A 15,917-nucleotide genomic window follows, 5' to 3' on the forward strand; every position below is an offset into this window, starting at 1 on the left:
AGGTAGTTTATCGCACGGGGCCGTGCAGATCTTGGGATTCGCTTCTCTGGACCTAGCAGCCGACTGTTCTGCGTTCGCGAGTTTGAAAAACCAAAATTCTACAGCGCCTGGAGTTTGGGTGGACTGTGGTCAGCACACATTTTTGAGCCCATTAAAGGTTCTTGAAGTTCAGAAGCTGGGGAAGCAACACCGAAAGTTTCGTAAAAATCCTTTGGTTGTACCCGTTAGCAGGTGGATTTTGTGCTGCGTAAATAAAACTTTTCTCAAAAAGACTAATGGAGAGTGCTAAACTTGATCATGGTTGAGAATTTTTCTCCGTGCTTAGAACTGAGGATGGGGTTGGGCGGGAGGAGTTCTGGTGGAGGGGAGGGAGAGAGGAGAGAGGAGAGAGGGAGAGAGAGATGAGAACCAGAACTAAAGAGCAGGTCAACAGGAGGGCAGGAATGCAACTCGGAGCTTCTGGAGGCTTCCCTGGCATGGGGGAGTTGGTGTGTTTCAAGGCAGGGTCAGACTGTTGGCGATTGTAGCGGCGATTATGTAATCTTATCCTTGATTCTGGCTGTGGGTACTTTTAGGCTGTCGGCTTCTGTTTCCCGACAGGATCGGTTCCTATGCATACGTCCTTGGAGGTTCTCCTGTACAATGGAGTTGAATGCAATTTTCCATTTGATGTTCTGACCTATAACAGTGAGAACATGGGCTAGGAGTCATTCATTCGTTCACTCAGAACACATGTGTTGAAGTACTGGCCGTCGACGACGCCCCAGGAGCTAGACTTAGGACATCGGATACCGGAGTCCCTTGATAGGTGTTCACCTTGTGAAAGCAAGCACCCAAGTGAGCCAGAACTACGTCCTGTGCAAACCGCAGCACAGTATGGTAATTTCCACTGTCTCACCGGGTCGACTGTGGAGAGCCAGTCACCCAAGATAACGTGGGAGCATCTTGCATAACGCCGATTATTACACAGATGTGAGGTATTATTATAGCTTGAGTGCAACACTGCCTTTGTGTCCTTCAGGAAACTGCGTTATTTGTAAACACGAGATTCCTCCTTCTCTGTGTCCTTGGTTCTGTGTCGCAGGTGTCTCGCGGCGAGACTGATTCATTGTCAACCGGGCCGTTTTGTGCAGACGGGGAGCGTTCTAGAGACAAAGTCCAGGACGCCTCTACAAATATTTTGCCAGTAACTGACGTGCTACCGCCGTGGCTTCATTGTGCCCTCAAGCAGGATGGCGCCTGGAGGTTGGCGCATGCTTCTTGACGCGCAGTCGCCGCGCGCCGCGGCCCGGGGGCGCGCACGTCACCGGGCGCCGTTGGCTGACTTCCGGTGGCGCGGATGCCGGATTCCGCGGGATGAGGTGGGCTGCTGAGGGTGTCGGGGGTTGTGCTGAGGGGCGGGGAGCGGCCGGTGGGAGCGGGACCACCTGGGCGCAGGCTGTCCGGGATGGTAGGGGTTTGGTGTGAGGGTGGGCGCGGCGTGCAGGACGGAAGTTAGGGGCGCGAGGGCTTCTCCTGGGAGTCGGACTGGGGCCAGCGCTCGGCGCGGGGGCTGGAAAGCGCAGGTCGGAGGCCTTTTTGAAATGATTGTCCGGGAGGGGCCGCGGCGCGGCTGCCTTCGTTCTCGGTGCGGGGCCGACGCCGTTCTCAGTGGCTGGGGCTTTGGGCGCTGTTGCTGTGCGTTCGGTGCCCGGAGCCATTGGGTGCCCGCTGCCGACTGAGCCACAGCTGCCCTTTTCGTCCCTCAGTAGTTCACCTGTGAGAGCAGGGATTGCCTGGGCACTCGCGCTCCTCTCCTTACCAACGCTGCCCACGGCATCCTCACGTGTTTGTTGAGCTGTCATTTCAGCGAGAAGGCATGGGTCGGTTGGGGGACGGAGCAGGGGAGACCTCCCCACCCCCCATGTATTGGAGATTTGGATGAGGGAGGCTTTGTAGCGGACTCTTAGAGAAACTTTTTTCGGTTCTCAACTCCAAGCTTTCATCTAGGTCTCTGATGTGCAGGCATTAATGTATGAGGGCAAATTCTTCCTGGTAGATATTACTGTCAATTTCTATATAATGTTGAACCCTTGTACCAAAGGCTGTGCAGAGTAAGTTTTTTTAAACAATATTTATGTATTTGAAAGGCAGAATTACAGACCAGGACAGAGTCACAAAGGAGATATTCCATTTGTTGGTTCATTGTTCAAAATACTGCAGCAAGCAGGCCTGGGCCAGGTGAATCCAGGAGCTTGGACTGGAACTGTTACTGTTTTTGCCATGTGGATGAAAGGGCTCCCTGTACCTGGGTCATCTGCGCTTTCTCAGTTGTTTCATAGCAGGGAGTTGGATTGCAAGTGGAGGAGCTGGAAATTCAAACTGTGCCCCTGTGAGATGAGAGCATTGCATGCATTGCTTAACCCACTGCTCCACAACCCTTTCTACAAGAATAAGTTTTTTCAAGGCTCTTTTTAGTTGTATTATTCAGAGAATTCTCATTTTGTTGATACCTAATGGGACATTGTATATCTGCAAACCCAGATACTTCTGAATACTCGGCATATTAATTGGAGTAAGCTTCTTACTCTGTAATCTCATAATTTTGGTGGAGGTAGGTGGGAAAGAGACAGAGACAATTACTAAAATGATAAGTACTGTAAAAAGGGTTTGCAAAACAGGACTTTAAGAATATAAAAGAATATTTTCACGGTTATGTCGGCATTATTTTTAAAGTGTGTTAGTGGAATTGAAAATAAGTCTTGAAGTAACAGTACAGAGAATAATATGACTCCTCTTCCTTGTTTGAAAACTTGTTAATATTGGCTAGTTTTTAAAACAAGCACACTTTGATTGTTTGTGTCTTCCTTTTTTTTTTTAATATTTCTCTTTTTTAAGATTTATTTATTTATCTGAAAGAGTTACACAGAGAGAGGAGAGAGAGAGAGAGGGAGAGGGAGAGTTCTTCCATCTGATGGTTCACTCTCCAATTGGCCACAATGGCCGGAGCCATGCCGATCTGAAGCCAGGAGCCAGGAGTTTCTTCCAGGTCTCCCACAAGGATGCAGGAGCCCAAGGATTTGGGCCTCTTCTACTGCTTTCCCAGGCCACAGCAGAGAGCTGGATTGGAAGTGGAGCAGCCACGTCTCGAACCGGTGCCCATATGGGATGCCGGCACTTCAGGCCAAGGAGTTAACCCACTGTGCCACAGCGCCAGCCCCGTCTTCCTTTTTTTAAATAACCATCTTGTAATTTCATTTTCTGGAAACTTTTTTTTTAATTTATTAATTTATTTGAAAGATCGAGTTAGAATGGGATCTTCCGTTGGCTGGTTCACTCCTGAAATGGCTGCAGCAGCCAGAGCTAGGAGGATCTGAAGCCAAGAGCCAAGGAGGTTCTTCCAGATCTCCCACATGGGTGCAAAGACCGAATTATTTGAACCATCTTGCACTGCTTTCCCTGGTGCATTAGCAGGGAGCTAGATCTGAAGTAGAACAACTGGGACTTGTACTGGTACCCAGATGGGATGCCAGCACTGCAGGTGGTCACTTTCCCTGCTATGCCACAGTTATTTATTTATTTATTACATAATTTATTATTTATTTATTTGAGAGGTAGAGTTATAGACAGTGAGAGAGAGGAACAGAGAGAAATGTCTTCCTTGCATTGCTTCACTCCCCAGATGGCTGTAGTGGCCAGAACTGCGTCGATCTGAAGCCAGGATCCAGGAGCTTCTTCCTGGTCTCCCATGCAGGTACAGGGGCCTAAACACTTGGGCCATCTTCTACTGCTTTCCCAGGCCATACCAGAGAGCTGGATTGGAAGCAGGGCAGCCAGGACTAGAACCGGTGCCTATATTGGATGCCAGCACCACAGGTGGAGGATTAAACTACTCTGCCATGGAGCTGACCCCAATATTTATTTTTTTTAAGAGTTGTTTATTTATTTGAAAGAGTAGTTGAGAAAGACCGTCCATCCACTGGTGCACTCCCCAAATACCCTCAATGTGCAGGGCTGGGCCAGGCTGAAGCCGGGAGCTTAATCCGGTCTCCCATGTGCATGCAGGGGCCTCACCACATGGTCCATCCTCCAGTGCTTTCCCAGGTGCACCATCAAGGACTGGATTGGAAGTAGAGAAGCCGGGACTCTTCACTGGTGCGTGTATGAGATGCTGGCACTGCAGTTATCGGCTTACACTGCAGCTCTGTGACACTGTCCTTTGGTTTTTTATTGTTTCTCTTAATGTAAAAGCCTGTTTATGAAAACAGTAGTATACATTTACTGATTTGTCTAATGATGTAGGTGTTGTTTTTATTTAAAAATTGAAGAAATAAGGCCGGCGCCGCGGCTCACTAGGCTAATCCTCCGCCTAGCGGTGCCGGCACACCAGGTTCTAGTCCCGGTCGGGGCGCCGGATTCTGTCCCGGTTGCCCCTCTTCCAGGCCAGCTCTCTGCTGTGGCCAGGGAGTGCAGTGGAGGATGGCCCAGGTGCTTGGGCCCTGCACCCCATGGGAGACCAGGAAAAGCACCTGGCTCCTGGCTCCTGCCATCGGATCAGCGCGGTGCGCCGGCCGCGGCGGCCATTGGAGGGTGAACCAACGGCAAAGGAAGACCTTTCTCTCTGTCTCTCTCTCTCACTGTCCACTCTGCCTGTTAAAAAAAAAAAAAAAAAAAAAAAAATTGAAGAAATAGTTTCCGGATCAGTAGCTCATGTAAAGTCATCGTGCTTAAGATAAGCTGACTTGGGAAACAAATGCAGGCAGTTTGACTCCACAGTTTTTGAATAAGGGTTTATTTGTTTGAAAGGAAGAGTGGCAAAGTGAGAGCGGGAGAGAGGAAGACAGCGAGCGAGAGGTCTTCCATGTGGTGGTTCACTCCCCACTGGTGGCACTAACCAGATCTGGGCCAGTCTGAAGCCAGCTATTTGGAACTGCATCCTGGTTTCACGTGGAGTATAGGGGCTCAAGCACTTGGGTCATCATCCACAGCCTTCTAAGGTGCCTTAGCAGATGCTTTGAAATGAGATGCCAGCAGGTAGTGGCTTAACCCACTGCACCAGGCTGCTGGCACTCATACCATAGTTTCCTACCATTGTGTTAGTCTGTCTCCCTGATGGTGGTAATAACTAACACCTGTTAATCACTACTTATTTGTTAGAACAGCAGTTATGAAGCAAGTAATTATTTTTACAGTTGAGGGAGCTGAAACTTTTGAGCTGTTAACATTGGTTGGCCATAGTAATCAGAAGTAGAATTGGGATTTGAACTCAGTTACTGCAAGTACTATCCTTTCCCTCCCAAGGAGAGAGTGTGTTTGATGTAAAATATTTTATTTATGAATCAGCATGAGTAAATGAAAAGGGCAGTGTTGTCACAAGCAATTAATATGAACGTGGTAAAAACTTGCTTTTATCCTTTCAGGAGGGAACAAAAGTGGAGCTTTTACAATGTTGCCCTGTAAGAAGAGAAGAAGTACGGTGCCAGAGTCCCCACAGCATAAGGGCCAGCAGGAGGAGGTCGATGTAGACTTAGAATCTGCTGTTAACCTCGACTCTGCCCAGGTGAGAGAGCTGCAGTCCGTGTCGCTGTGCTGGGGCCCGAGTCCTGACAGAAGAGCTGGCCCTGAAGTAGCGTGTGTGCAGGATGCAGGGCGGCAGGCTGCTGCCGAGGACGCACCTTTGAGTGCAAGGACGCTCACCCAGGACACACATTTTCCAGTCCTAGACGGTGTTGATGTGGACATGGCTCAGGGAATCACCCTGCCTGCCTTGGAGTCCTTCCCTTCCCTTGACATGCACATGGGTAAAGGAAAATTCCAGACTGCTGGTTCCAGGAGAGCAAAAAGAGTCAGTCTGAGTCCTGGATCTGTCACCGTAGAAGACAGAGGTGACCGTCTTAGCAAGAAGGAGACTTTTTCTGAAGAATCTAGTAGTGAAGAAGGCAAAGAAGAAGGAGGTAAGATATGGAAGGTCCATTTTCCACGTGGACACCACTTTGTCATTGCCTTTTCCACAGAGCCATTAAGTAGGGTTATTGCAAAGGGGTACCAGCTTGTCATGAAATTGGACTTGTGCTTAAGAAGGTTCAGCAGTGAGGTTTTATCTTTTCTTTATTTTAAGGTTTATTTGTTTGTGAAAGGCAGATTTGAGAGAGAGAGAGAACGATCGATCTATGCTAGTTCACTCCCCAAATGGCCACTGGCGGGGACTGGGCCATACTAAATCAGGTAGCCTGAAACTCTATATGGTTCTCCCATTTAGGTGTCAGGAGCCCAAGCTCTTCGGCCTTCTTTGACTTTGTTCCCAGGCAGATTAGCAAGGAGCTGGATCAGAAGCAAAACAGCCAGGACTTGAAGTGGCACTCATATTGTACCACCAGTGTTGTAGACAGTGGCTTCACCTGCTGTGCCTCAATGCCGGCCCCAGCAGTGAACTTTATGTATGGGTTGAGACTTGCTTTTCCCCTTCCGTTCCCTAGATCTTTGCTATCCCTTCCTTTCTCATCCTGTGTCCTGTGTGTCAGGAGAGATGAGCTGGATATGGGCTTCTGGGATTGGTAGGTATCCCTGAAGTGGGGCTCCTGGAAGAGAGAGCTGCTTTTTTTTTTTTTTTTTATTTTTGACAGGCAGAGTGGACAGTGAGAGAGAGAGAGACAGAGAGAAAGGTCTTCCATTGCCGTTGGTTCACCCTCCAATGGCCGCCGCGGCCGGCGCGCTGCGGCCGGCGCACCGCGGCCGGCGCACCGCGCTGATCCGATGGCAGGAGCCAGGAGCCAGGTGCTTTTCCTGGTCTCCCATGGGGTGCAGGGCCCAAGCACCTGGGCCATCCTCCACTGCACTCCCTGGCCACAGCAGAGGGCTGGCCTGGAAGAGGGGCAACCGGGACAGAATCCGGCGCCCCGACCGGGACTAGAACCCGGTGTGCCGGCGCCGCTAGGCGGAGGATTAGCCTAGTGAGCCGCGGCGCCGGCTCCTGGAAGAGAGAGCTGCTTAAAGGGAGAGACTGTTGCCTGGCACATGGGGAGAGGTTCTGTAGGTGTGAATGACCCTTGGGCCTTGGAGGCTGATTTGCAGTTTGACAGGATGGTGGCGTGAGCCCCAAGGCTACGAGCAGTGTGTGCAGAGGTAAATGGGTGGAAGTGGAAGGTGACATAGCTTCTTGGAAGAAGTGGGAGATGACTTCAGAGTGCTAGGTAGAGGATAGGTTGTGAAGGGCTTTGTGTTTCATGTAAGCTGTTTAGAATTTTGCTGTAGGTAGGTGTAACCATTTTAATGGCTAAGCTGAAATTTATGCTACGCCGATCTGAAGCCAGGAGCTCTTCCTGGTCTCCCATGTGGTGCAGGGGCCCAAGCACTTGCGCCATCCTCTACTGCTTTCCCAGGCCACAGCAGATAGTTGGACTGGAAGAGGAGCAACCGGGACTAGAACCAGCGCCCATATGGGATGCAAGTGCCACAGGTGGAGGATTAACCTAGTGCGCCATGGTGCCGGCTCCAGGTGGAAGCTCTTTTTGGAAAAAGTGTTTTCTTATAGACTCAGCTGAAAATTGGTGCTAGCATCTTGCACTTTCATTAATGGGACATATAAATAATACCAATAAAAAGGTGCATTGGAGCCAGCACTGTGTTGCATTGGGTTAATCTGCTGCCTGCCATACTGCATGCCGTGTGGGCACCAGTTCTGTCCCAACTGCTCCGCTTCAGATCCAGCTCCCTGCTATTGTGGCTAGAAGGCATCAGAAGATGGCCCAAGTGCTTGGGTCTGTTCACTTACATGGGAGACCCTGATGGAGCTCCTGGCTCCTATTTTGTTTGTTTGTTTTTAAATTTTTTTTCACCCCCCAAAACCTTTTATTTAAGGAATACAGACTTCATGGATTTCAAAAGTACAGCTTTAGGAATATAGTGATTCTTCCCACCATACCTGCCCTCCTACCCACTTGGCTCTTGGTTTTGATCTGGCCCGACTCCAGTCATTGTAGCCATGTGGGGAGTGAACCAATGGATGGAGGATCTCTCTCTCTGTATCTCTCTGTAACTCCATCTTACAAATAAATAAGTCTTTTGGAAAAAAGTACATTGTGAGTATTTTTTTAATTTATTTATTTGAAAGGGAAAGTTAGTAAGAGAATGAGAAACAGAGATCTTCCATCCTCAGGTTTTCTCCTCAGATGGATATAACATCTGAGCCTGGGTCAGGCTGAACCAGGAGCCTGGAACTCCATATAGGTCTCCCACATAAGTTGCAAGAGACCATCGATTTTGGAAGTCATCTTTTGCCTTCCCAAGCTAGTAACCAGAGAGCTGAGTTGGAAGCAGAGCAGCAGGGGCTCATGTGCAGTCATATGGATACAAATGTCACAGGCAGCCACTTAACATTGCTGTACCACAGTGCAGGCTCACAAAAAGTTATTTCTCAAGTAACTTTTTTTTCTTGTTAAATAGAAATGTAATACACACAAAACAGGAAGAAAGGTTGAAAATTCTTATGTGTCTTTTTTGGGAAATATTGAACAATCTAAAAAAAAGTCAATGATATATTTTTAAAAAGATTTATTTATTTGAAAGACATAGTTACAGAGAGGGGTAGAGACAGAGAGAAGTCTTCCATCCGCTGGTTCCCTCCCCAGATTGCTGTAACAGTAGGAGCTGTGCTGATAAGGAGCCAGGAGGTTCTTCCAGGTCTCCCATGTGGGTGCAGGGGCCCAAGGACTTGGGCCATCCTCTGCTGCTTTCCCAGATTGCTAAGCAGGGAGCTGGATTGGAAGTGGAGCAACTGGGGCTTGAGCCAGTGCCCATGTGGGATGCCGGCAATGTATACTGAACTTTAACCCACTGCACCACAGCACTGGCTCTTATAAATTTTTTTTTTAAGATTTATTTATTTAAAAAAAATAAAGATTTAGTTATTTGAAAGAATTACAGAAAGAACACAGAGGTAGAGATATTCCATCTGCTGGTTCATTCTCCAGATGTCTACAACGACGGGTTGGGCCAGGACAAAGCCAGGAGGCAGGAGCTGCTTCTGGGTCTCCCTGTGGGTGCAGGGACCCAAAGACTTGACCCATCTTTCAGTGCTCTCCGAAGCATGTTAGCATGGAGCCAGGTCTAAAGTGGAGCCCTTGGACTTGAACTGGCACCCATATGGGATGCTGGCGCTACAGGCCATGGCTTAATCTGCTGTGCTATATCACCAGCCCCGATGATAACTTTTTAGTCAAAATAGTGCACATTCTTTTTGCTGCATTGTTATGGAAATAACAGCATCATATTCATTGTAGGAATATTGAAAAAAATACAGAAAAGACATCAGGATTTTGACAGAAAGACATCCAGTCGTGGGCCTTCAGCTACCCTGATAAGCCACTAGTTGTGGTGTCACATCCCACATCAGAGAGCCTGGGTTTAATTTCTGTCTTTATTCCCCATTTCAATTTCCTGCTAATTCATAACCTGGGAGGCAGCAGGTAATGCTGAAGTGGTTGGGTCCTTTCCGCCCACTTGGGAGATCTGGATCTAGTTTTTGGCTTCTTGCTTTGGCCTGGCCTTCACTCCTAATGTTGGGTCATTTGGGGAGTGCTCTGGGGAATAAAGGGTTTTCTCTGTATCTCAAAATAAATAAATAATTTTTAAAAGATTTTATTTATTTGAGAGGTAGAGTTACAGAGAGAGAGAGAGAGGGAGAGACAAAGACCTTTCATCCTCTGGTTTGCTCCCCAAATGGCTGCAACGGTTGGAGCTGTGCCGATCTGAAGCCAGGAGCCAGGAGCTTCTTTATTGTCTCCCAAGAGGGTACAAGGGCCCAAGCACTTGGGCCATCTGCTGCTGCTTTTCCAGGCCTTAGCAGAGAGCTGGATTGGAAAAGGAATGCACAAACTGGTGCCCATATGGGATGCTGGCATAGAAACCCAGCCTACTATGCCACAGCTTCCCCACAAATAATTTTTTTTTTTTTTTTTTTTTTTTGACAGGCAGAGTGGACAGTGAGAGAGAGAGACAGAGAGAAAGGTCTTCCTTTGCTGATGGTTCACCCTCCAATGGCCGCCGCGGCCGGCGCGCTGCGGCCGGCGCACCGCGCTGATCCGATGGCAGGAGCCAGGAGCCAGGTGCTTTTCCTGGTCTCCCATGGGGTGCAGGGCCCAAGCACCTGGGCCATCCTCCACTGCACTCCCGGGCCGTAGCAGAGGGCTGGCCTGGAAGAGGGGCAACCGGGACAGAATCCGGCGCCCCGACCGGGACTAGAACCTGGTGTGCCGGCGCCGCTAGGCGGAGGATTAGCCTAGTGAGCCGCGGCGCCGGCCCCCACAAATAATTTTTAAAAGGCATCTGGAGGCTGGTGCTGCGGCTCACTAGGCTAATCCTCTTCCTGAGGCGCTGGTACCCCAGGTTCTAGTCCTGGTTGGGGCGCCGGTTCTGACCGGTTGCTCCTTTTCCAGTCCAGCTCTCTGCTGTGGCCTGGGAAGGCAGTGGAGGATGGCCCAAGTGCTTGGGCCCTGCACCCACATTGGAGACCAGGAGGAAGCACCTGGCTCCTGGCTTCAGATGGGCGCAGTGCGCGGGCCGTAGCAGCCATTTGGGGGGTGAACCAACGGAAGGAACACCTTTCTCTCTGTTGCTCTCTCTCACTGTCTAACTCTGCCTGTCAAAAAAAAAAAAAGGCATCTGGATATTTTTTAAGTATTGATATTTTGCTACAATTGATACATTGTTGAATGATGTTTCTAGGGTGCTGGTGTTAGTGGTTAGGTCTTTGTTGTTGTCTTCCATTTACTTGTTCAGTCCCTAAATGTTGCCATCAGCTGGGGTAGGCCAGTCCACAGCCAGGAGCCCTGACCTCTGTGTAGGTCTTCCTCATGAATGATGGGAACTCATCATCTGCTACCTCCCAGGTGCATTAGCAGGGAGCTGAATCAGAAACGGAGCAGCCAGGACTCATCAACTCTCCTATGTAATGCAGGCATCCTGAACAGTGGCTTAATGCACTGTGCCACAAATCCCACTCCTGCCCTTCTTTTACTTAGGCTTTTTCTTCGTATGCTAATCACTTTCTAAAACTGATTAGACAGATTTCAGCAAACCATTAGTGGATTAGTATAGTTCTCTGGTGATTAATTTTGTGTTGTCAATTTAGAGTTCTTAGAATGGCAGTAAAACAAGTTACAGATATGCTGTGAAAAAAATTTTTTCCTTTTCTCTCTTTTTGTAAAATTATTTATTTGACAGATAGAGTTAAGACAGTGAGAGAGAGCAACAGAGAGAAAGGTCTTCCTTCTATTGGTTCACCCCCAAAATGGCTGCTACGGCTGGAGCTATGCTGATCCAAAGCCAGGAGCCAGGTGCTTCAAGGATTTTAGAGAATTGTGCCTTTTTTTTTTTTTTTTTTTGCGGTTTTCAAGGTTTTATTTAAACACAAATAAAATGCATACCCGAGCCGCCTACTCATTTTCTTCACTGCGCAGCCTGGCGTTGGGGTTGGTGACCCTGATGGCCAGCTGGGCCGCTCTCTCCACAATGGCCTTGTGGTTCTTGGAGGAGACATTGTGAGCAATCTCTTCACAGTAGGATTTGTTGCACATCAGCAGCATCTCCAGCTCCTTGACGTTGTGGACCAGGAACTTCCGGAAGCCGCTGGGCAGCATGTGCTTGGTCTTCTTGTTGCTACCGTAGCCAGTGCTGGGCATCAAGATCTGGCCCTTGAATCTTCTCCGCACCCTGTTGTCAATACCTCTGGGTTTCCACCAGTTAGCTTAATGTTAACATAGCTGTTCGATGGTGGCGGATGAACTTCTTGGTCTTCTTTTTGACGATCTTGGGCTCCACCAGGGGTCTGAGGGCGGCCATGGTGCCGAGGAGAAGGCAGCCACCTCCGGAGGCAGTGCCGAGGAAGAGAAGCAGAATTGTGCTTTTTTAAAAAGCATTATTTTATTTGTTTGAAAGACAGAGTTACAGAGAGTGGTACAGCCAGAGAGGTCTTCCTGCACCAATCTGAAGCCAGAGCTTCTTCCAGGTCTCCCACATGGGTGTACAGGGGCCCAAGGATTTGGATCATCTTCCTCTGCTTTCCCAGGCCATAGCAGAGAGCTAGATCAGAAGTAGAGCAGCCAGAATTCTAACCAGCACCCACATAGGATGCTGGCACTGCAGGCAGTGGCTTTTTTTTTTTTTTTTGGACAGGCAGAGTGGATAGTGAGAGAGAGACAGAGAGAAAGGTCTTCCTTTGCCGTTGGTTCACCCTCCAATGGCTGCCACGGCTGGTGCACCGCGCTGATCCAAAGGCAGGAGCCAGGTGCTTCTCCTGGTCTCCCATGGGGTGCAGGGCCCAAGCACTTGGGCCATCCTCCACAGCACTCCCGGGCCGTAGCAGAGAGCTGGCCTGGAAGAGGGGCAACCGGGACAGAATCTGGTGCCCCGACCAGGACTAGAACCCGGTGTGCCGGCGCTGCTAGGTGGAGGATTAGCCTAGTGAGCCACGGCGCCGGCCATCAGGCAGTGGCTTTTACCCACTAGGCCACGGCGCCTGCCCCTCACTTTTACTTTGAAGTAAATAAATCTTAAAAATCATTTCTGTCAGGTCAGTTTTGAAACTATAGCATTATTCTTAGTTATTAAATATTATTAGTTAAAAAGCTGTGCTGTGATATTCATTGAAATTACCTATTAGAAATTTTGCTGGCCGGCGCCGCGGCTCACTGGGCTAATCCTCCGCCTTGCGGCGCCGGCACACCAGGTTCTAGTCCCGGTTGGGGCGCTGGATTCTGTCCCGGTTGCCCCTCTTCCAGGCCAGCTCTCTGCTATGGCCAGGGAGTGCAGTGGAGGATGGCCCAAGTGCTTGGGCCCTGCACCCCATGGGAGACCAGGATAAGTACCTGGCTCCTGCCATCGGATCGGCACGGTGCGCTGGCCACAGCGTGCCGGCCGTGGCGGCCATTGGAGGGTGAACCAACGGCAAAGGAAGACCTTTCTCTCTGTCTCTCTCTCTCACTGTCCGCTCTGCCTGTCAAAAAAAAAAAGAAATTTTGCTGAGAGTGGGGCCCTGGCTGTGGCATAGTGGGTAAAGTCACTGCCGGCGATACTAGCACCCCATATAGGCACTGGTTCGCTTCCTGGCTGCCTCACTTCTGATCCAGCTCCCTGATAGTTGCCTGGGAAAGTAGGGGAAAATGGTCCAAGTGTTTAGACCCCTACCACCCATGTGGAAGACCTGGAAGAAGTTCCTGGCTCCTGGCCTTGGCCTGGCCCAGAGCTGGCTGTTGTGACCCTCTGAGCAGTGAACCATCAGGTGGAAGCTCTCTCTGACTTTCAAAATAAATAAATAAACTTTTTTTTTTAAAAGAAGTTTGGCTGGTAGGATTGACGCCGTGGTGTAATGGGTAAAACCGCTGCCTGCAGTGCATCCCATATCGGCACCTGTTCAAGACCCGGCTGCTCCACCTCTGATCTAACTTCCTGCTAATGCACCTAGGAAAGCAGCAGAAGGTGGCCCAAGTAAATGGACCCCTGCACCCATGTGGGAGACCCAGAAGAAGCTCCTGGCTTCAGAGTGGCGCAGCTCTGGCCGTTGTGGCCATCTGGGGAGTGAACCAGTTGATAGAAGACCTCTCTCCCTGTCTCTACTTCTCTCTGTAAGTCTGTCTTTCAAATAAGTAAAATAAATCTAAAAAAAAATTAGTTATTTTTACTTGAAAGAGAGAGAGAGATACCTTTCATTTGCTGATTCAATGTCTGTAACAACAGGGCGTGGGCCAGGATGAAACCAGGATCTGAAACTCTTAATGTCTCCCAGGGATGGTAGAGACCCAGAGTACTTGAGCTATCATTATCATCATTGCTCCTTGGCTCTACATTATCAGGAAGTTGGAATTGCAAGCAGAGCTGGGACAGGAACCCAGACACTCTGATATGGGATGTAGGCATCCCAAGCTGTGTCTTCACTGCCGTGTTGCAGTGCCAGGTCTCTTAGCCTTTTTGTTTTCAGAGATTTATTTATTTGAAAGAGTTAAAGAGGGAAAGAAAGAAATTCTCCATCCACTGGTTCACCTCCCAAATGGCTGCAACGCCAGGAGCCAAGAGCTTCATCCAGGTCTTGCATGTTGCCGCAGGGGCCCAAGCACTTAGTTCATCTTCTCCTGCTTTCCCAGGCCATTACCAGAGAGCGGAAGTGGAGTAGCCAGGATATCAACCAGTGCTCATATAGGAAGTCAGCTTCACTGGCAGTGTCTTTACCTGCTGTGCCATAAAGCTGTCCCCTTTCTTTTCTTTTTCTTTTTTTTTTTTTTTTATTGTTATCCCTCCCTTCCCAAAAAGAACAACACAAAAGTTGAAGAGAATTGCCTAATGAACTGTAGGAATATATATTTAAAATTTTATGGTGATAACTACTTTTCTACTGTTAAAGTTGAGTCAGGATTGTTTTTTTCTTTTAAAGATTTATTTTATTTATGTTAAAGACAAGTTACAGAGAGAGAGAGAGAGAGAGAAAGAAAGAAAGAAAGGTTTTCTATCTACTGGTTCACTCACCAGAAGGCTGCAATGGCCAGAGCTGTGCCAATCTGAAGCCAGGAGCTTCTTCCAGGTCTCCCACGTGGTTGCAGGGGCCCAAGGTCTTAGGCCATCCTCCACTGCTTTTTAAGGCACATTATCAGGGAGCTGGATTGGAAATGGAGCAGCTGGGTCTCAAACTGGCACCCATCTGGGATGCAGGCTGGGACTTTAACCCACTGCGCCACAATGCTGGTCCTGAGTCAAGACATTTTGTAATGTATCATTCATACTTGGCTAAATTTATTAATGGCCATGTGTATAAAATATTCTTATGTCATCAGAAAGCCCTGACTCCTGCCACTATTGATTCAGTTTTTTTAAAAAAGATTTATTTATTTATTTGAAGAAGATACAGAGAGGGGGAGAGAGAGAGAAAGGTCTTTATCTGCTGATTCACTCCGCAAATGGCCCCAACTGGGCTGGGCCAGGCTGAAGCCAGGAGCTTCTTGTGGATCTCCCATGTGAGTGTAGGGACCCAAGCACTTGGGCCATCTTCCTCTGCTTTCCCAGGCACATTAGCAGGGAGCTGAATTGGAAGTGGTGCAGCTGCATTTTGAACTGACACACCTATGGGATGCCCACACTGCAGACAGAGGCTTAATCTTCTGTGTGACAGTACCTGCATCCAATTTTTTTTTTCGTGGGAAAAAATGCAAAGCTCAAGGCATATTAGAAATAGAAGGACCCTTAACAATTTCCTAGTATGTCCCTGACTTATTTTAAAATTTATTTTAAATTTCAATTATTTTTAAATTTTAATTTTATTTATTTGAAAGAATTACAGAGAGAAAGTTTCCGTCTGTTGGTTAACTCCCCAAATGATTGCAAAGGCTGGGGCTGGGCCAGGCTGAGTCCAGACTCAAACTAGTGCCCATAAAGGATGCCAGTGTTACAGGTGTCAGTTTAATCCAGTGCACACAATGCTGGCCCCTACTCCCTGGCTTTAAAGATGGGCAGTTTGAGTCTGCGTTTAGAGGTCAGTATTTTCCCTGGGATGCTGTCTTTTAGAGAGGGCAATACCTATACATACAGTGTGGACTTCATTTGTGAAGTAGTCTTAACTATCAAGACTTAACAAGATGCTGATATTTACAACAGAATATAATTGAGAATGGGCCAAGTGTGGAGCAATATTTGTGATTCTTTTAGGAAAACCTCAAATGCATTCTGGAGGGGCGATGCCTTTTCTGCCATCAGGCATCCAATCCACAAAACCTGGAGCGCAGCCTAGGAAGTCATCCCAGCCAGATGTCTGTGCCTCTCAAGAAAAGACTCTCAGGACTGTGGCTCACCAAGCTGAGGAGGAAACAGAGGACGGTGGACTCTTTATTCCAATGGGTAGGCTTTCTTTTTTCATTAAAAAGGACTTCTTAGAAGTGTAAATGCAGAATGTTGCTTGT

General features: G+C 48.5%; 1 protein-coding gene across 6 annotated transcripts in view; it reads left to right on the forward strand.

Annotated features, from left to right (window-relative positions):
• The first annotated feature begins 576 nt into the window (after nt 1-576).
• The window catches only part of LOC100350760 (GON-4-like protein), a 79,660-nt gene continuing 64,319 nt past the window's right edge, over nt 577-15,917 (forward strand). For 3 of the 6 annotated variants that reach the window (XM_017345817.3, XM_070077564.1, XM_070077565.1), the window contains exons 1-4: nt 577-977; nt 1,085-1,361; nt 5,400-5,933; nt 15,667-15,855. In XM_017345817.3, coding sequence (XP_017201306.1) covers nt 5,426-5,933; nt 15,667-15,855 — 697 coding nt within the window. In that variant the 5' untranslated portion in view covers nt 577-977; nt 1,085-1,361; nt 5,400-5,425. Of the gene's footprint in view, nt 978-1,084; nt 1,362-3,661; nt 3,734-4,047; nt 4,135-5,399; nt 5,934-15,666; nt 15,856-15,917 lie in introns of those variants that run through there. The other 3 variants (XM_008264339.4, XM_051857207.2, XM_070077566.1) reach the window with 3 other exon arrangements.

Source organism: Oryctolagus cuniculus, chromosome 7 (genome assembly GCF_964237555.1).
Source record: "Oryctolagus cuniculus chromosome 7, mOryCun1.1, whole genome shotgun sequence".
NCBI lineage: Eukaryota > Metazoa > Chordata > Mammalia > Lagomorpha > Leporidae > Oryctolagus > Oryctolagus cuniculus.